At 42.5% G+C, this 21,560-nt stretch overlaps 2 protein-coding genes across 3 annotated transcripts; one reads left to right on the top strand and one right to left on the bottom strand.

The window, feature by feature from the left end:
• Positions 1 to 403: 403 nt before the first annotated feature.
• Positions 404 to 3,893, bottom strand: cdca5 (cell division cycle associated 5). Of its 2 annotated transcripts, none has more exons than XM_072717666.1 (6): positions 3,768 to 3,893; positions 3,083 to 3,144; positions 2,699 to 2,767; positions 2,484 to 2,525; positions 1,618 to 2,112; positions 404 to 1,061 (listed from the first exon to the last, which is right to left on the bottom strand). In XM_072717666.1, exons 1-6 carry the CDS (start codon positions 3,862 to 3,864, stop codon positions 981 to 983), a joined length of 846 nt encoding a protein of 281 aa, XP_072573767.1. In that variant the 5' UTR covers positions 3,865 to 3,893; the 3' UTR covers positions 404 to 980. The 2 variants fall into 2 exon arrangements, with proteins under 2 accessions (XP_072573767.1, XP_072573768.1); XM_072717667.1 differs by lacking the exon at positions 3,768 to 3,893 and adding an exon at positions 3,357 to 3,679.
• zfpl1 (zinc finger protein-like 1) lies at positions 3,777 to 12,944 on the top strand. Its single transcript, XM_072717665.1, has 8 exons — positions 3,777 to 3,915; positions 4,567 to 4,676; positions 5,933 to 6,044; positions 8,105 to 8,298; positions 9,634 to 9,709; positions 9,816 to 10,001; positions 10,853 to 10,976; positions 11,350 to 12,944. Exons 2-8 carry the CDS (start codon positions 4,575 to 4,577, stop codon positions 11,534 to 11,536), a joined length of 981 nt encoding a protein of 326 aa, XP_072573766.1. The 5' UTR covers positions 3,777 to 3,915; positions 4,567 to 4,574; the 3' UTR covers positions 11,537 to 12,944.
• Positions 12,945 to 21,560: the final 8,616 nt, after the last annotated feature.

Below are 21,560 nucleotides of genomic sequence, written 5' to 3'. Positions count from 1 at the left end.
TTGATAATGGTGCAAAGGACCACCATGTTGGGACAGCTTGATGGAATGTGGGCGGGGCCTGAGGACCACAAAGTCAGGATTATCCAACTGATGTCCCAACTGCTTACGCAGTGAACCCTCACCCAGCCTTGCATCCTACCCTTCTGCTCACAAGTGCTGGTGAACCCCAAGGAGCTGAGATGCAAGGAGCTCCTGACTGAAAACTGGAGCTTCTCCTGGACCAGCCCGCTTCTCTCCTCTCCAGGCACGCCCTCCCATTTGGACTTGGAGATAAACCCAACATCATATGGCTGATGTGAGAGGTCTCAGTGCTGGAGTCGTAAGGTGTCAGTACTAGACATCACTTTCCAGTTTCCTGTGCATGGACAGATACTGAAATAGATCAGGCACCGCGATTCCCATCTCCTTTCCACAAAGCACGTACAGCTCCTCATTTATTGGGCGGACAGAAAATAGAGAAAGCAAACATAAAAAACAAGCTTAGACACTCACATATACACTCAATAATGGCAGACAGAAATCTATACACAGCAGGTAATGTAAACATTAACTATCATGAGGACTGGCTAATACAGAAAGAATTAAGCAGAAATGACCCAATTAGCAATTACAAACAGTATTTTGAAAATACTTGCAAAAGAAAAATACATTATAGCAAAACTGGATCTTTAACAGCTGCAAGATAATTATGAAATAAGTTCTACAGAAACTATTTACAAATAGGTACAAAGGAAAAATTGTTTCTCTTAATTTCACTTATTTTTCTTGTTTGTGACATATACTTTCAGTTCTACTGTGTCAATTTCAGGACAACAGTGAGGCAATTCTTAAACCGGTCTCAGTAATCCAGTAAAGTCAGTCATTCAATAACTATTTTACTAACCGAGACATCTGGTGATGTCATTGCAGAAATGATGAACATGTGACTGGCCACATTGCAAGACAGCAATATGCAACTCCAACAGCCGATATTACAGACTTTACTCCACCACCAAATCAAAGCACTCTGCCTCTTCAAATTCTGCGTTCATCTTTGCTGCTAACGAGTCCAGCTCTGACATCTGAAATTGAGATGAATCAGAGTGTTAAGCAATGACTAAAGACACTAAGAAACAGGATAACCATTTCCACATAAGTATATCACCTAACAGAGAAGTAAAAGTAGTTTAAACACAGACTTAATTCACAGAGTTTAATTCACAAGTTTAAAACCAGGAGCCTGTACTACAAAGTGGAGTTACTGGCTTATTGGGGTAACTTGTCGGATTTAAGGTACCACAGTTTATATGGACTTCATATCTGTTCACTTTTTGCCCAGACTATCTTAAATCCGACAAGTTACCCCGATAAGCCAGTAACCCGGCTTCATAGTACAGGCCACAGAAGGGGCCCCATATCATTGCTTTAACTGTTGAGAAGCAATATTAAATGTTTCAGAAAACTTGCGTTTCTGATGTACCACAGTTACAATATGAGCTAATGGATAGTAAAAGTTACACATCTGATGTGTCCTCCAAAAGGGATGTTTGAGAACATCTGGGATGGATGGATGGATGGATGGATGAGTAAATCCAGACAGTGACAGAAAGACCATGTGGTTCTTATCTTCATACTCACTTTTATCTGTGGTGCTCTAAACCTTTTTCGTTTTTCCTTCACCACCACCACCCCGGGGATGTTGAGGTCTGGCTCGGGGGGGTCCGCCACACAGGTGCTCCCGTCCAGCAGTGTGAAGGAGCCCCCACAGATGGATGCTTCTGTCCTCAGCCCTGACCGCTCCGACTTCCTGGCCACGACCGGCGGAGTCTGCAGCTGCTCAAAGCCAAAGAACGTGTCTCTGCGGTCGGGCACAGGAGATGACGGAGACCCGGTGAAGGAGTGGTCCCCGTGACTCAGCCGGCTGTAGGAGCGCCGCACCTTCTGGGACCACTCTAGACTGTGGAGGTCCTGCTTTTCCTGGGTGCTGGGAGAGGCCACAGCCTGGATAGAGGACATGGCAGTGGGCCGCAGAGGAGATGCAGCGGGAGCTGGATTAGGGGCCGGGGTGGATCTTTTCGTCTCTGGCTTTCCAGCTGTGGACCCATCATTCTCCTTGTTCCCTTCTGCAGAAATCTAGGGAACCAGATGACAAATAAGGGATCATCCTTGATAATCACTCTTGTGTTCAGGATTAATTGATTTTCAACAATAAACGAGATAGGAAATTCTAATTTCTATTCTAACTTATTGCACCTTACTCTCTATTGCACTTTAACACATTATTTGCACCCACTGTCTATTGCATATTTCAGGTAGATGCTAAATTGCATTGTCTTGTACCTGTGCAATGACGATAAAGTTTAATCTAACCTAATTACATCAGACTTGCTCTATTCCCCAGGCCAGGGATGAGGCTCTTCTAATTTAACATAACATCTCTGTACAAGCCAACAGGAGAGCACAGATCAAGTCCTTGTCATCAGAATTTTAGTATAAGGACTTACTCGAGGGCTCCGCCTTACTGAAGGAGTGGGTGTTTCAGGGACCTGGATAAAGAAGTTCAGCAGAGGAAAGAAAATGAAAGAAAATGTCTGCAAGTTCAAAAAAAAAACAACAAATGATAGATATTTTCTCGCCTCTTCAACAGGAGCTGAACACACGCAAAAGTAATTTTCTAAAACCCGGTCACAGAAAGGAGGCGGGGTGGTATCTGACAGACCTGCGTCTTCCTCGGTGCGATCTTCCTCACGGTGATGGACCGCTTAACCGGAGGTCTGGGGCTCTGTGCCTTACAGAGGAAACACACACCCATTTTCACACACAGCTCTCGTAAGGCCAATCAGATTAATAGACAACGCGATGCGCACGTTTTACAAATCATTTACTGTCGCATGCAATTATTTTTAAGTATATGAACGTAAATTAAAACAAATTGCGTACTGGGAGTACAGTCACACACACAAGTCCACACACCCATCCATTTTCTACGGCCGCTTTTACACACACACACACGTATATACGTACGTGTGTGTGTTATATATAATGTAATGTATATCAGAATAATACAAATTGCTAAATGGCGACTGGTTTTTATTTTCCTCACCACTTCTTTCTTCGCGGCTCCAGAATCCCTGGGCGACCGCCTCGGTTGTGGGCTGATGAGCTCTGCAAAACGGGCACAGCGATTAAAACACATTCAGTCAAATCAACGGACGCCTGAACGACGAGCCAAAGCTGCTAAACACGCCACCATCAGTCGCTGGGTGAAAAGATCGGGCGACGTCAACTTCAGATAACTAAATGCACACCAGTTTCATAAATCAATAGAGCTCCCGGTCGCCGAATATCTACTCATTGAATAAGATACAGATACATACGGACATCTTTTTCATTCCCTTTCATTCGTCCAGCCGACATAGGCCGTGCTTTTCTATTACTCATTATGGTCAATTCGCGCTAACAACTAAATTTAAAAGTTATATTATCTCCCAAAAAGACACCGTCTTCAGCGGAACGGTGAAAGCTGCTTTTTTTTATTTTAAATTGCCCGCCTGCGCGCTTGCGGAGGCGGAACTTCCGGATTTGCTAGGTGGAAATGATCATTTTATAGTTTCAGACAGTTGAAAACGTTCACCGCTTTTTTAAAATTACGTCAACAAAAGACAATCCATACTACATTCATTATTTTTAATTTTACAGTGCATTGTTAGGTGCTTTTTAAAAAAACAGTCGGTTGTATAACATTTAAAAGTTTAGGAGAGCTGTAGGGGCCGATAAGGTCTGCGCACCTGACGTCATCAGCCTGCGACGCTGCCGGAAGAGACGTGGCATCCGAGTCAGAGGAAGTCGGTAGTCACCAGAAATAGAGATACATTTCATTTCCATATTCCTACAGCGTATGCCAGAAGAGGGACTTTGACAATTTGTGAAATACAGGTAAAGTGCTTAACATTCCTTAAACGTGAACTATACGCGCTGTGTGTTGCGAAGCTGTTTCCAGGATAGCTTGACAGCTCGTGTCACATGATTCCGAAGTAGTTAGCGCTACAGTTACTCTAGCTAAGCTAGGTTAATCAAACTTACTGATTCTGAAATCTAAAATTACAGCTAATTGTAAAATATTGTCACATTGGTAATAACCTTAATGTTTTAGCAGGCGTATTTTTGTTAGTCAGCTAGCTGGATATACCTGTAGGTCAACTTGAAGACAAAAATGTAGCTTCCTAGAAAAAAAAACTAACAAACCTGAGGGACAGCATACAGAGGTACCCTCAGTTGATGTACTGCAAATAAAATACCTTTTTAAATGTAGTCAGTTTGTTCTTTATATACTATTTTTGACATGCTGCTTCTGAATGATTATTGAGATTGACAAAAGCAGGGTTTCCATACACTGTTTGTTTTGTAATTTGAACTTAATTTATTTTTTGCTTTGTTATTTCCATTAATTCACCGTTTCGTGCGCTGTTTTTTAAATTGAACTTTGTCACTGATGTTCATCCGAAGTTTTCTTTAATATATATCAGTAAATGTTTCATTTGTACTCGCTGATCCCCATGTTTATTGATTATGTTGTTTCTTTGATAGATCAGGCCATGGGTCTGTGTAAATGTCCCAAGAGGAAAGTGACTAATCTGTTCTGCTTTGAACACCGAGTCAATGTGTGTGAACACTGCCTTGTCACCAACCACAGTAAGGTCAGTGGGTTTGAGCAGTTTTTAATTTTTTAACTGTCTTATTCATTTGTCTTCCTCTGCCAGTCCCTGGAGGATGGGCTCCCCCTTTGAGTCTGGTTTCTTCCTTCTAGGGAGTTTTTCCTTGCCACTGTCACCTCTGGCTTGCTCACTGGGAGCTTTGGGCAGGGATGATGTAAAGCGCTTTGAGACAATGTAACGTTGTGAAAATGCTCTATACAAATAAAATTGAATTGACTTACCTGCAGAGGGGAGCTACTGGTTTGAATCTCAGCTGCACTTGCTGAAATAATTAAAGCCGCTTTTATGTTAAAAACATGAGGTAGGTCTGCCAGAAAGCTCTCTCCCCTGACCTGGCTGATATTACCGTCTAGGGCAGGCTCAGTCCTGATAATGACTGTCTGTGCTGCAGGGAGTGGCGGGCTCTGGGTCAGTAGGTTGTTGGTTCACCACTGACGAGTCCCTCGCCACATACCAGTCAGTGTCAATTTTACTTTAGCGATACAGCTGTCTGAGTGAAACGTGCCCTCCTGTCTGTAAGACATTTGCCATAGAAAAAAGTACAAAATATAGGGTAAATAATCAATGTGGTTAGGCAGTTTTTAAGCTTGTTTAAGACTGGATTTGTGTAGCCTTACTCTGAAGAGTGATTCGTTTTCTTTTTTACATAGACTGTATTGAAACTAAAGCACCTGCATACTCTCTCTCAGCCTTAACTAGCATTTTCAGTTTCATGCATACAAAAAGGGAATTAAATTAAACTGATTATGGTGTTGATTGTGCTAATGAAATTAAATTTGTAAACAAAGCGGATACAGTTAAAAAAAAAAAAAGTTATTACTAGTGTTAAAGCAGCTTGGTGTTTGGTGATCATTCACACAGGATAACTGCAAGCCTGCCTTAGAGTCATGCACAGGAACAATGGCAGCGCAGCCGATTGCGTTTTCTATGAATTGATTCAAAGACATGTCTGGGCTCTTCATGCTATAGGGGCAACATACACATGTGAATGGATATAACTGAGTGTTGTTTAAAATACAGGAATGAACTAAGCAGCTAAAAGGCAAAAATAAAATGACTGAATAAAACTAAAAATGAAGATCTACAAATGGTCAGTAATGCACTACTTGTGAAAGTTTGCTGTTTAAGGACAGGCCTTTAGTAAATGTACATTTTGAATGTATTTGTAGGTGGTTTTACAGTGTTGGTTACAATTTTCCAGTCACACCTGAACCTTGCTCTCTCTCTCTTTGTCGCAGTGCATCGTTCAGTCCTACCTCCAGTGGCTTCAGGACAGTGACTACAACCCCAACTGCCGCCTCTGCTCCACCCCCCTGGCCTCCCAGGACACCGTCAGACTGACTTGCTATGGTAAGCAAGTTCTTTGCTGCTTGATACAAAAGGAATACTCACACGGGCCTCATTGTCTATGACTAATCTACAAGGGACGTCTGTGTGCTATAACGTAATTAACTGTTGATTTAAGGGTTTTTGGATACAGAGTTTGTTGCTAGTGAGTGACATGCAGGCTCTGTATGTACAGCAAGCCACCAGTCACATTCAATATTGAAGAGATGCACAATGTACCATATTAATATTAACATTGCATGTTATACACATGCAATTTTTGCATAACAAGGACCCCCAAGTCAGCTAGGTTAAGACAATGACACTCTCATAGGGAACTTAGCAAGCCTGTTTTATCAGTTTAAAATTTACTGCTGCTCTTTTTGCGTGAGCTCTGCATTCACTCTTCAAGCCCGTCATAATCATTTTTGTCCTTGCTGTCAGTCTCACTTATAGACAGCGTGGCGTGTTTGTGAGATATTTAACGAAAATGAATGAGGAGGCGAAGATCAAACAAGAATTGGTTACCTTTCGCTGTACGGAAATATTTTGGATCCCATAAAGATGATATGCAAAAGCAAGTGATTTTTCAGCATTGCTTTGTGTCTGTTGACACAACACCATGAGCGGATCTGACACTCTGTGGATAGATAATAAGTTCACCTCTGAAAGGCAGTACCGTCCTCGTCACAGGGAGAAATATGAATCAGTGTCATTTGGCAAATTACCAACTCAGCTACTTAGAAATTGTTACACACCGGACTGGACCTGGAAGCATGTCTCCTGTTTTGGCTTCTCTATGATAGCTCCCAGAAAAAACATCAGAGAAGATTTTTTATAAGGCCCTTAACCAGATTCTCACTTATATCGGTGAACTTTTGTCCCCAAACTCAGCATACGGGACCCTCAGGTCTTCTGACAAGGTCTGCTTGTTATCCTGGGTCCAAGTTTAAGAGCAGAGCTGACAGCTTTTGCTGTTTCCCCACAGCTGTGGGACGGCCTTCCTGTGGTCATGAGATCAGCCGGCAGAAAGGAGGATTTAAACGGCGTCTGGAAATGTTTTTGTACCGACAGGCCTTTTGTTGATGTCTGATTGTCTTTATTTTATTAAACTGTGTGACATTTTGTTCTTGAAAGGTGCTGTACAAAAAAACTACTTACTCATCTTATTATTCCTAATAAGGTTGAATCAGTGTGTTTATATGAGTGTATTCTAGTTACGATGAAAATGTTGTAATCAAATGATGGTAAGGATGGTAAGTGATGTATATATCTGGGATGATTTTATGAGGCGACTTTGGAATGAAACGGTTATACAGAAGTCGCCATTGTGGGAAAATGTTAGTTTAATTAGTTCTGTCTTACTCTTAAAGGTTCAGGTAGAATTAAACACTCCAAGAGCTGCAGCCCTTCAGGGCAGGGGGATAATGTGCTACTTCCGTAAGACAGGAGCTCCCTGGTACCCTGATCTGATCCATTCAATATTGCCGATTCTGAGTCCTGATCCGATATTTTAATAACTATTTAAATATCGATACACATACTGTACCATAGGCGTCAGTGCAGTCTTTTATCTGAGTGAACCTCGGGATATTGCAATATTCCTCCTTGTGCTGTTTCTGCTCATGCCCAATTAAATTTGTTGTATTAAACGATGCCCTGTTGCTGCCTCCTTCCTAAGGGATGGCATTGCAAACATGGCAGGCAGCTCTCGGGCTACTTTGAGTTTCCAGTTTCAACAGTTTCCACATGGCCGACATCTGCATAGCTTGCAGTTTAAAGCCATGTCCCTCAGGCTTACTGCAGCGTGTCACAGAACCTTACAGTCTGTGCAACTGGCATAAATTAAGTGGATGCAGGAAGCTAAATAGATTGGGCTTTGAATTAGGCTTTGGTAGGCGATACTGATCAAGTAAAAAATCCTTGGTTTGGACCCAATTCTGACATCAGTATCAGGGTGTCACTGATCGCTCCTGTGTTGCCTGACCTTACATCTAACATACATGTACATGTTGTATTTAGTGTAACTCTGTGTATCTGGGCTATAGTATCATACAAGGCCTTTTCTCCATTTCCCCCCACAGATGTTTTCCACTGGTCCTGCCTGAACGAGCTGGCAGCCCGGCTGCCGCTACACACAGCCCCGGCCGGGTACCAGTGTCCCTCCTGCAATGGGCCTGTGTTCCCCCCCTCCAACCTGGCCAACCCGGTGGCGGACGTGCTGAGGGAGCGCCTCTCCTCGGTGAACTGGGCCCGCGCGGGCCTGGGCCTGCCGCTGGTGAGGATTCGCACCGACGGCCAGTCGCACTGCCGTCGCTCTTTCGCTTAACTCGGACCGTGTGCGCAGAAGTGAGACGCCAGGCTTTTAGAACAGAGTTGTTGCTTGAAACTGCCTCGTGCATTTTTCATGAGAAGCCAGATCAGGTCATAATCTGGGAAGTGTGGGGCGGTGAAGGTTAGGAGACTGTGCCTGTAATTGGAAGGTCGCTGGTTCAAATCCCGGGGTCTTTAGAATGATGTCACTGTCGTGTCCTTGAGCAAGACCCTTAAACCCCAGTTACTCCAGGAGCTAGTTGACCCTGCTTTCCCAGTTGCACGTCGCTGTGCACAAAAGCGTCTAATAAATACAATTTTATATTTTTTTTATTGTCTGTGATGCTACACTGTAGATGGATATTTACTTATTTGGTTCCCCATCCTGGGTTGTTCCCTGCTTTGCGCCATAGCTTCCAGGATCGGTTCTGAACACAATGCTGCATAGGATCATACAGTTGAATCATTACTACTCTTAAAGTGTTTCAACATAAGCTAAACATTATAACAATCATTACGAGGATTTATTGCAGAAGTGCATTAGTTTTTACTGCGTGTACCTAGTAAACTTGCAACTGAGTACATATACATGTACTTGTGGAACGTACGTATTTCCACTCGGACAAGGACGTCAGTTCAGTAGATGGTCCTTCTATGCAACCCGGGACACATTCACACTGCTATAAGAATGTGGCCATATGAGGCCCAGACTACCTCCGAATGTGGTCTGAGCGATCGGATCTCGATGCGTCCTCATTGAATTTTGGGTGTGATCACACCTGAAATTAGCACTGCCCACTTGCGATCGAATCACCCAGGACACATGTTAATACCAGGTGTGAACCGGGCGTGAACAAACACGTCCAGGAGCCCTCTAGAAGCGGAATCATGGAAGCTTTCCGAGTGGGACAATAAATATAATTAGCATCAAAGGTACAAAGCATCGGGGGCCAGGAGCTGTCATTTAGGGTGCTTTTCCACTGCTCCAAGTGCGGTACTTTGGGTACTTTCACTTTTCCATTGACTTCCAGCCAAGTACCAGTACCAGTACTGAAAGTGCAGTGGAAAACACCTTTAGTCAGCTGTCTATTCACACCTCCAGGTGGGGGTGAAGGAAACTGCATGCCATTTGGACAGTGTGGGCCAGGTGGGCCACTTTGATATCAAAGGGAAGGAGAACATGGTCAGTGGGCGATGGGAGGCAGTCTTCCTGGTTGGGAGAACCTAAGAAACATGCTGTTCTGCTTCCACATGGGATGGGAGTAACCTTTATTTATGATGCTTATCGTTATCTTTTAAGATTGAAGAAAGGAGCAGTGCACAAGAAAACGCGCCACATGACGTCACTGACTACACCGACTGGTCCTCTTTTGACTGTGAGTGAAAAGTTTTTGGGACAATGAGCTATGAACAATTTTCTGGAAAAGGACATCGTTGATATCGTGAGTGAAATTTCACCCCCCCCCCCTGCTTTTCCAACAGCACTTACAGCACCATCCACAACCTCTCCAGCCAGCCAGCCCTATATGTCGAACCCGGTGCCCCCCGTGGCCCCCACCCAGGCAGACTTTCCCAGCAGCAGTAACAATGGCAGCCTGCTGTCCCAGTCGCACTGTGTCGTCAGCATGAGCACCGCGTCGGCCAGCGAGTCCGTTGTGCTTCACTCAGGTACCGGCTGCAGACTCGCCCTGGGGCTTTTCAGCAGATCATAGAGGACAGATTTACTTACCACAGATTTAGCCTTCTCAACAACCCTCAGATGGATTCAAATCATTATAGTCATATGTAGCTCAAGAACGTCTCAAAATGGCGCACAGAACCTTGAGACATGGGGGACAGTGTTGATGTTTCGATACAGATTGGATTTTCCAAGGTTTATATACAGACAGAAGAGCTGTTTATAGTAGAGTGAAATAAACTAAACCGTAACTGGGACAGGTGAAAACGTTCTCAAAGTCACACCACAAGATGCAAGTGGATGACACAAGCACACAACAGTCCAGTTTACCCTCATTGCATTTAATTCTGAATCCTTATACCTTTGCACACGGCTAAGTCTGGCTCATTGCTGGAGTTTCCATGCAGGGCTGACTTCCTGCTTGCTATGCTGGCATTCAGGCTCTCTTTCTGTCATGTCCTGACATGTCAGGAGCAGCATTCCTCAGCTCCTTCAGCTGTCACTCTGCTCTCAGGGGTATCTCCCAAGTTTTCTTATTGTCTCATATTTAAGTTTGTAGCAATGATGCTCATTTCCACTGTGATCACTCACGGGCTTTTCTGGGAGTTTCTGGTTCTCTTCTGCAGTTCAAATGACATTATTGAAGACACTTAAAATTCCTTGGTCTCTGTTTGACTCTCGTAAAAAAGCCCATTTGTGTGACTAACCTGCGTGTTTTTCTTATCTAACTTAATTTAGGTTCAGCAGAGTTTGAATGCATATGTCATAGTTTCTTGTTTATATACTGGCTTCCTGGGTGTAGTCTGTTGTAACCCCCCCTCCCCAACCCTATTATCCTCAGCATCTTCCCCCCGGAAAGTTTATGACACCCGAGACTCTGGACACACTTCTGTCACGCAGATCGACTTCGACGACGACAAATATCGGCGTCGCCCAGCATTAAGCTGGTTTGCACAGATACTCAAGTTAGTTACAATCCCTTCATAGTACCAGTTTCATGCACATTCATGTTTTAATTCTTTAAACATTAATTTTAATATAATCCTACATTTTATTCAGTATGCAAATATACAGCTATGAAAAACAGCTGCTCTGTAAGTTCAGGAAAATAAACTTTACTAGCCTGAAATGTATGCTTTGATACACTATTAGTCATTTACTTTATAAGGAGCACCATGTCATTTTTTTTTAATCATACTCAAATGATGTAAAAGTATCAATGCCAGATCTTCAGATTTTGTGACGTTTAGTTTATAAATTACTTTACAGTTAAACCAGTTTATAAAGTAAAATGGCAGCAGCAGCTTTCAGCGTCCTTTCACACTCCTCTTTTTCTAGAAATCGATCGGGTTCCAAGCGGACATCCCTGACACTGAAGCAGAGGGTTCTTCTGGTGCTCCTGCTCGGCACTCTGGGATTTTTCACCCTGATCATCGTCATGGCGAAGCTGGGACGGGCGTCAGCTGACACTGACCCCAACCTAGACCCCCGGCTAAACCCACACATCCATGTGGGGAACAACTAATTGGGTCCTTTGTGTAGGACATGGGCAGAAAGGATAATCAGCTATGACAGAAAAGCAGGTTCTGATATGGTGGGTATGAATATATGTTGGGACCAAGGGATCCAGAGACCATATATTCTCTCTGGAACTATGGTGCAGTTCAGCACCTCTTTAGTTTTGCAGTGGGGTGAAATAACCTCTCTGTTTCTGACCTGATTTTAAGTAGGTTGGAAACCACCTTAAATATTTTTGTTAAACATCAGATTTGCTATGACCTGAAATACCACGTCATAATTTACTCATTTTGCTACAGCCTTAAAACAACTGATTTAATTGTCCAGTTGTGGCCACCACCATGGCTATTAGATCAATGTATAGCTGTCAGTGAACCATTTAATAGATATACATCTTATGCTGCAAAGACTTAAGGCATCCGACATTGATGTAAGGCAATGCCTTTCGTGCAGGGTGCTGTGTGCGCAAGGTTTTAAGCACTGCTCACAAGTTCCGTACTGAGACAGCCGAATTGGTTCATCGACCTGTAACGGTCAGTTTAGTAGAAGAGTACTAAAGTAGACCGAAAACGTGTGCAGGCAGAGGAACCTGCTGACATTGGAGTTCCGCAGCCCTGTGTGCCCTCTGTCAGCATGCGGATTTTTAGCAGCCCTGTGTTAACTCGTGTGTATGAAATCATATTCTCTTTCTTTATGTAATTCTGGGTGCATCTACACAAGTTGCAATAGATATTAATATACTGGAACAATGACAATATGTATATTACAAGCTGTATTAAATTTATTAAATATCCTCAACTGAGTGAGTAGCCGTGTGGGGAAAAAGGTACAAAATGAGTTTTTAAATGAGACACACTGTAATATTACCTTGCAGTTGCCGGGTAAGCAAATCTGAATGCCAGCCCCCACCCCCAAATTTCAAGTACTAAATTGTTCAGGCTGATGTAAATGCAATTAACACTACTTTGTTTTTTTTTTAAACCATGCACCTTGCCTCTGTACTTTCTGTACTGAAGAGTTTGATAAACCTATGTAAAAAGCTTAAAGAAAAATGTCAAATCTTACTGTAATATTAGACTGAATGTCTTCTCAATGATTGACCATTTCCCACAAGAGAATCCGTACCAACACTTTAGGGTAAACTAGCAGGCCTGATCTAGGCACATATGGACTTAGGTTAGTGCTGAAGTTGGGTCTGACACTTAAGTCATGATAATACCATAAGTTATACGATCACTATTTTCAACCGTTGAAAGATATTCTTTACTGCTTATCTCATAAGATGTCTTCCTGTACTCATGTTTGTTTCTTATAATTTTTATTTATTTCGTCTGTTAATTTTTGCTCATTACACTGAATTTGAAACCCACAATGTGTCTTGCGCTGCTAAAAATAAACGCGTCTTTTTCACGAAACGCACATTTCTACATACTATTACGTGGCTTGGCAACTTGTAATTCAGTCCACTTCAGGAACTTGCTCCCCCCACCCAACTGGTAACAGTTGTTCTGCAGTTTGCAGCGTGTGCAACATAAATATCTGTTACACTCATCGCCTTGTTTCAAAAACACGTGGACAACCCCGACATGTACTCCACTGTAGGCGATCCCAACCTTCTGTACGTTGTACAAAAATATCTCGGAACCATAAGGCAGTCGGTAGAGGGGGCGGGGGACGATCGGCCATTTCATGACTGTGACCCTTCCCATTTATTCAATGGAAACAGCAGTGCGAACCAGAGAGAGTCTTATAAAACTGAAAATACAATTTATTTTTATAAATCAACCAACCTCTCCACAAAATGCAGGGTTCCGGAGGCCGCTGGGATACTGGCCACGGACGGGGGGTTGGAACCCCTACTCTAGTGCACAGCATTTTTGGTATTTTTATAAACATTTATCGTTATTCAACCTACTATCTTTAAAAACAAAGTATCATTCAAGGTCTGATATATCATAACTATGCTTTAGTGGTAAATGCAATATTTCAGTAATGTGTTATATTACATCAACATAGCGAAGAAACATCGAACACTGAAACCACGCCGAAGCCAGTTACGCCGGAAATGGCCGAATGTGCACCGGAAGCTCATTTGTCGCAGGTTACTATGCGCAGAAACGGAACCGCTTTGTTTACTCTACACCATTTCGTACGTGGAGTCCCAACAGACTAGCAAATTCGTATTGTTTATATGATTAGATGCTTAAATCGTTAAGCATTGATTTGTGTTATGTTTGGCCACAGATATAAGATGTCTAGCATTAATCAACCATTAGACTATTTTGAGTAATCACTGCCATTACTTACCACCATTAGTCTTGTGATTTTGTAGTGATAATTGTTCAGTGGTAGATTAAGGTCACCGTATTTTGATTTTCACAAAAAGAGGACACTGGGGACATGGCGTTAAAAGAGGCGTTAAAACAAAGAAAATACGCGCACATAAAGTATTCTGACTTTGAAAAGCAAATGTCAGCCCGAAAAAAGTCTAAATACCTGACATTTCAGATAATTGTAGGTCTCGACATTTTAGGTTACAAAACAGGACGTTGTCACCCTAACTAACAAAAATACAAATTAACACCGAATTAGTGATATGTGTATACAATAGTTTTTCTTGTTTTGTGCTGTATCCTGTTTTCTAGACACTTCCAGAGTTCTAAAGCTTGATTTTTTTGTAATACGCTGGTAATAATAAAACATTGTCCAGATTGATCTGTAACTTTATATTCAATTAACATCGTATGCTGTAATGCTTTTTAATCGTTTTCGACTCAATGACAATAGAAAGAGCTTGACTGTAATTGTTTTGGGTGGTGTTCGACATAGTCGGGTTTTACCTCGCACTACACGTTACAAACAACTTCGGTTCAGTCACGTATTTCACATACTACACATGCGCACTTCTTAACTGCGCAAAACGAAAAGGAGTTCGGTTGTTTTGGCCGGTTTGTTCCAGTTTGTTCTGGTATGATAAACCTTTGTCTCTTGTATACATCCGCCTGCTACAGCGTGCGTTTTTGTGACGTAGCGTGTTATTTTTTGAAATTTCCAAATTGAGTGAGGTTTGCGTCGGCGTGGTACTGGACTGCACTGTACTGGAATTTAAGCAGTTAGTCATGTTTGTTATTTGTGATTCATTAATTAAGTTCTTTTTAAGTACGAAAACCATTTTATAGTTGACAATCCCCGTTCACATATATAGTTCACGTAGCCCCATTTACAAGCGAGGAAACTTTAAATCCACTTCGACTGTATTGTGTTCGTGAGAAATCTATTTTTAAATCCTCATTCAGTAAACTACTTAACAATGCTTTCTTAGTTGTACAAATCTTTGCCCCAACGAGCCGTTTGTAACATCAATCTAGAGAGCTATCGGACGTATAAAAATCTTTCATTTGCATTATATTATTATAGGGCAGTCGTATTAAATATGAATAACCACAATTTAAATCAATTAATGGAATGCAGCAGGGCAACGTTCTTTACATTAATGAATCATTGAAAATGTTTAAGATGTATGTTAAACGGTACGTGACTAAACTAAAACCATTAAAGACATTAAATGTAGCTAATGGGTCACTTTTAGTTCGAGAATATATGCATAACCCATACAATAGTTATTTGATTAGAATTTGTTTTATGTAGTATTTAATTTTAACTTCTTTGTTAGGGACTATTTTTTTCTTCTTGGCGCATTCAGCTCGTGACTTGGTTGCGCTGTGTCCTGGGTATATATATATTTGACTGGATCGTAGCAGCGTCAGCCATTTCATAGGGCCTATGCTGCGTGTCTTTAGTAAGCAAGTTACACGGCGAAGGTGGCTTTCTTTCCTTCTTTTAATAAGTAGCGTCTGTTATCGTTCGTTGTAACTCTCAGTTGTGTTTTGGTGCTTTTTATATTTTATTTTATTTTATTTGAAAAGTTGAATTCAAAGAATTGTTTAGCGCTTGTTGTTAATGTTAACCGTAAATGTATTTAATCGTTATCGGGCGTGATCGTTATGCTACCGTTTAGTTAGTTTTCCCCCCCTTCCTTTCAAAGAAAACTACCGAACAAGGGTGTGGTAAGCAATCTGTTACGTAGCATCGACTAAATAACTGTCCATTTGGTCTTTGACGGTAGTATATTGAATATATTAATATCAAGTTTCTAAAAGTAACTTTTTACAGCTAAAACAATATTTTGTATCGCTATATGGTCAATTAATTCAAGTAAATGACGCGATGCGGTCTGTGCTTAGCTTATAGCTGAAAGGGTGGGCGACTGGTCAAGTGAGAATATTCTCGAATGACTAATTGTGTTTTCTATTGTGCTGCGTCATGTTAAATGGTTGCCAGCAATTGCATTGTTTACTACGTTTGTTCGATCGGGGCGTAATAATATTGTTTTGCGATTTTATTTTTCTAACGTAAGTGTATGTTTAACTTTATAAAATGTTAAACGTGATTTATTTAGTTGACAAGGCCCGTTCACAAGTGAGGAAATCAGAATTTTTAATCCAGTTCGACTGTGTCGTGTTCGTTAGAAACCTATCTTTAAATTTTCATTCACTTAACTACTTCAGTAGTTATTTAACCGAAAGAAGTTTTATTGCAGTTTGAAATTTACTTATCGTATGGGTTTTGTTAGACGTCCATGGTCATTGTCAATCGCCAGTTAAAAAAAAAAAAAAAAAAAAAAAAAAAGACGAAGGCAAAACTGGCAGCTTGTCAAGGAGCAATATTTCTCAGTTAGTGACGCATTGAAGAAATATGTAGTGTCTCGCAGCCACCCCCAGTGGCTGACTAGGGAAGGGCATCTGATTTCTCAGCCTATAAGGGTTAGGGAGGTTAAGGAACTGCCATATGTGGCAGATACACCCGTTTTGAAAATGTTTTTTTTCTTTTTATATTTACCAAAAAAAATAACATAAGCACTGTGCCTTTTAAAGAAAGTATGCAGATTTTGAAGGTGAAGACTGAAGCTTTTTTTTTTTCTAAAATCCAATGGGAGAGGAGAGAGGACTGAGTTAATTAAATATGATGGACATTGCCGATTGCGGGATCGTGGAGCAGGAGGAGGATCTCAGGATCAGGAGACAGCCAGGCAAGATAAGAAGTCACGTGTGCCAGTATAATCCAGAGGGTGACGACCAACAAGAGGGCAGCGGATAGCGGGTGCATCAGAAGAGTTGGCGTGAGACAGCACGGTTGTGGCCGGAAGTTTTGAGAATGACGCAAGTATTGGTTTTCACAAAGTCTGCTGCCTCAGTTTTTGATTATAATTTGCATATATTCCAGAATTTATGAAGAGTAATCAGATGAATTGCAAAGTCTCTGCCATGAAAATGAACTTAAATCTCAAACCCGTTTCCACTACATTTCAGCCCTGCCACAAAAGGTCCTGTTGACATCAATTCAGTAATTTTCTCATCACAGATGCAGGTATTGATGCGGAATAGGCTGATTCAGTTGGTGCTTGAAATCATTGTTCTTCCTGTTAGTCATGGTTACCTGCAATGAAACGCGTGCAGCCATCATTGCTTTGCACAAAAAGGGCTTTACAGGCAAGGATATTGCTGCTAGTAGGCTTGCACCTACATCAACCATTTATCGGATCATCAAGAACTTCAAGGAGAGAGGTTCAATTGTTGTGAAGAAGGCTTCAGGGCGCCCAAGAAAGTCCAGCAAGCGACAGGACCGACTCCTAAAGCTGATTCAGCTGCGGGATCGGGGCACTACCAGTGCGGAGCTTGCTCAGGAATGGCAGGAGGCAGGTGTGAGTGCATCTGCACGTACAGTGAGGCGAAGACTTTTGGAGGATGGTGTGGTATCAAGAAAGGCAGTAAAGAAGCCACTTCTCTCTGAGAAAAACATCAGGGACAGACTAATATTCTGCAAAAGGTATAGGGATTGGACTGCTGAGGACTGGGGTAAAGTCATTTTCTCTGCTGAATCCCCTTTCCAATTGTTTAGGGCATCTGGAAAAAATATGGTCCAGGGAAGAAAAGATGAGCGCTATTTTCAGTCATGTCTCATGCCAACAGTAAAGAATCCTGAGACCATTTATGTGTGGGGCTGCTTCTCAGCTAGGGGAGTGGGCTCTCTCTCAATTTTGCCCAAGAACACAGCCATCAATAAAGAATGGTACCAAAACATCCTCCGAGAGCAACTTCTCCCAACCGTCCAAGAACAATTTGGTGATGGACGATGCCTTTTCCAGCATCCTGGAACACCTTGTCATAAGGCAAAAGTAATAACTAAGTGGCTCAGGGAACAAAACATTGACATTTTAGGTCCATGGCCAGGAAACTCCCCAGACCTTAATCCCATTGAAAACTTGTGGTCAATTCTCAAGAGGCAGGTGGACAAACAAAAACCCGCAAATTCTGACAAATTCAAAGCATTAATTATGCAGGAATGGGCTGCCATCAGTCAGGATTTGGCCCAGAAGTTTATTGACAGCATGCCAGGGCGAATTGCAGAGGTCTTGAAAAAGAAGGGCCAGCACCTAAAATATTGACAAATTTTAATGTCAATAAAAGCCTCTGACAAATGACATGCTTGTAATTATACTTCACTATACCATAAAAACATCTGACAAAGATCTACAAACACTGAAGCGGCAAACTTTGTGAAAACCAGTACTTGTGTCAGTCTCAACTCTTGGCCATGATTGTAGTCAGCGACAGTGGTGGAGCAGTTTCCTGGCAAGGAGGGAAAGGGAGAGGGCAAGCCAAAGATCCAGGGGCTAATCTGCCTAGCATCGCATTTTACGACAAGGGTTTGGTTTGTATTCGGTAGCTGTATCGCTCTAAGATCACTTTTGTCCTTTCCCTGTGAAAGGTGGTCAGAACCCATTGCTTGCGTAGTTTTGTGTTTTCTTTTTACAGGTTTGGGCGTGTTAATTTTGAGTTGCGTCACTACAAAACAAGTTGTCCCCTGGGTGTGGTCTCTGCGGTAATTCCTCCGGGCTAATGGTCGTCTGTCCCCATGGTGGTTTCGACTGAGGGAGGATCATCTCGGACTCCGCTTCAATCTGCGTTCCGATGTAGTCCGCCGGCCGGAAAGTCTGTCGCATTAATCTAATAGGTCCTGTCCCACGAAGTGGCCAACATTTGGAGATGTTTGGATCAGAAGTTCGCTTCCTTTATTCACCCCTAAAGCAACACCCGTCTCTGCAGCTAAGTGAGCTGTGCATGAGTATTTCCCCAAGGCGTTTACAATACTATGAAAGTCGTGTTCATTGTTAAATGTCTTAAATGGCCTTTGTAGTCTGCTGTAAAATTGAGGAATAGTGTATGGGGTACTGTGGGATTGGGGAGGGAAAATTTGGGGTCTTGCATTTCTTCCTTGCAGGTGCATCCATTTTTGCGCGACTCCAAAGACCGTGTTGGCTGAAGAATGGTTCTGCCTTGTTTGGCACCATGGCACTTACCCCATCGCTGTAGCGTGGTCCCAGCATTATAAAAAGCAACAGGCTGGAGACGCTTAAAGGTCGTGTTCGGCGTGGCTCATGGTCTTGGCGCAAATGTGCCGTAGGCAGGTATTTTAAATCTTATCGGAACTTGTAAAAAGAACATTGGGTATCTTCACTTGCGCTTTCAACATAACTAACTGCAGATATCATCTATGTTGACATCTTGGTTTATAGTGGATATGTTTCCCTCTGGGGAGGGGGGGGGGGTGGTTAACGTCGATCTCAGATTCTTTTCAGCTCCTTCGTAAGGCCATTTAAAGTAAGCCAAATGGATGCGTTCGATTTGTAAAGCCACTGAACCACCTGAGGATCCAGACAGCAGTGCCCCTTCTTGTTGAAGTGATCATGGAAGCAGCATAAATCTTCGGGGCTAGCTGGAAACATTTACCTCAAGGTTTGGGATAACACGACAGCAGTTAATGCAACTCAATTTGGGATAGTCATCGAAGTATCTGGAAGAATTCCATACTGGCTAACAAAGTTATGAGTCGCATGGGAATGGGTGGTGGGGGTGGGCAACATAATTGTGACTCTTCCCAATCTTAAGCACCCCCCCTCAAAGAACAGCGGCTGCAGATCCAAGATAATGTCAGACCTGTGGTGGAACTGGAGCATAGAGGCATGTGGAGTTTATTTAATTTTCTCAGGTAATCTTGTGAGTGTTATTTGTTTTTAAACCTGTACCACGGCCTGAACAATTGACTGCTTTGGGGGTGGGTTAACTAAATGAAGGGAGAATGTTGGGTGGTTGTTTCGCTCTTTGCCTTTTCAGTTCGCTGTCTTCCAAGCGCTTAATGCGAAACCCAGCTGAAGTGGTCAGCTGTAGCTCCTGAGTAAGCATTGTTAGCACTTTCACTTTGGAATCTTGGTACCAAAGGTATTTGAATTGCTTTTTAATTCGAAATCTACACTTGTAGTCCTATGCATTTCTTTGTAAATCTGTAATGTAGTTGGAGAGGTTCTCCTTTTTGAATTTTAATAAATTTATGGTGTCATGATGATGTTTTGGTACATTATTTGGGGTGGGGTGGGTGTGTTGGCCTTCTCTCTTTCTAATTTTCAGGTACGGTTTTAAAGCACGCCACTTTGTAGAGCACTGATGCAGCTGGCGCTTGATAGCCGCTTGGAACGTGGAGCCGATGAGTCAGAATGGCCCTTTAGATGTCTTGACGAGAAGGAACCATTTGTACTTAAGTAACAGGCCCAAGCTTGTACTTCAATGCATTGTATGATATGCTGCCTTACGGCATCTTTTTGGAAAGATTCGGAAATGGTCGATAGAAAATGCAAGTGCCTTGTGGAAGTTGTTGCTCTCTTAGTTTCAGTTTAAATGGACGACCTGTGCCTCTCGGAAGGATTCGAATGGGTCAAAAGTCGAAGGTCAGAAGCTCATGGTTTCTTTTGATTCATGATGTGGAATCCATATGTGAATAGGGGGGGCTGGGTAGATTGGGGGAGGGGGGTGTTTCTTGCTTTCAATCTTGCAGTCTCAAAGACGTCTGACGGAGCAGTCCGGCTATGAAGTGTGGCGACCAGAAGTGCACCGTTCATTTGAACAGCCGTCTCCTTGTACCAGGCAGGAAATTCAGGCTAGTTCCTAGATTTTAGGAGGTAATGTGATTCTTGAGAGCCTTGGCATTAGTGCCTATGCAACTGTGTAGGTAATGTCTTGACTTCTGGCTTTGAATATGTCTGTTTATATTAGTGCAGTCGTGCAACTGTGCGACCGCCTCCATTGGGGGAGAGGCAAGGCTTGTTGTGCAACTGTACAACCAGTAACCAAGGCAGGTTGTGCAACTGTACAACTTCAATTGAGGTAGTCGTGAAAAGTTGTGCAAATGTGCAGCTTAATGTGATTTTCAGTGAGGCAGCACAACTGTGTTGCTAGGGAACTGTTTAGTGTATGGGCTGTTGGTTGGGGGGGGGGGGGGGGGTCCTGTGTATTCTAGATTCTTTCCTTTACAGGCTTGTATTCACATCCAAAACAAAGACTTCAAAATGAGGTCCAGCCGAGTTGGGGTCACCAATCGTGGAGTTCATAGTAAGAGTTATCAAGTTCGAAGAAACCTGCTTAAATCCATTGCTTTTGTTGTGCTATATTCTTTTGAGGTGAGGTTTCCTTTTCTCATAAACATACAAGGGAATTCAGTTCCACATGCAACGCTAATCAGCATTTGCATTATCACTGCCTTCAGTGTCGCTTGCATCTTTAACACTTAATTCAGTCACACACAATCATGCTATTTAAGATGTTTGCCTTGGGGAGAATGTGGGGAGGTTGTTTGTGTTTCAGATCATTTTCAGCTGTTGCCCACTCTGGTCACATCTGCATCTCTGTGCAAAGCTGTCTGTGGGAGCTGATGGCGAGTGAATGGCCCTTGAATGAAGAAGTTTCCTCTTGACTACCTGCACCTGTTTGCTTGAGCTAAAACCTGAAGCACTTGACGTCCTTCGTGGAGATCCTTCCGTGTGCTTTTTGTGGGGCCCCCTCCTTTTTCCCTGTAGTCCTTTAAAACAGGTGAAATTTCCCATGTTGCAAAACAAATGCGAATGCAAGAACCGGCTTCTG

This window comes from Paramormyrops kingsleyae, chromosome 10 (assembly GCF_048594095.1).
Source record: "Paramormyrops kingsleyae isolate MSU_618 chromosome 10, PKINGS_0.4, whole genome shotgun sequence".
Lineage (NCBI taxonomy): Eukaryota > Metazoa > Chordata > Actinopteri > Osteoglossiformes > Mormyridae > Paramormyrops > Paramormyrops kingsleyae.
The sequence above is the reverse complement of the archived record's forward strand: the minus strand, read 5'-3'. Positions and strand labels throughout refer to the sequence as shown.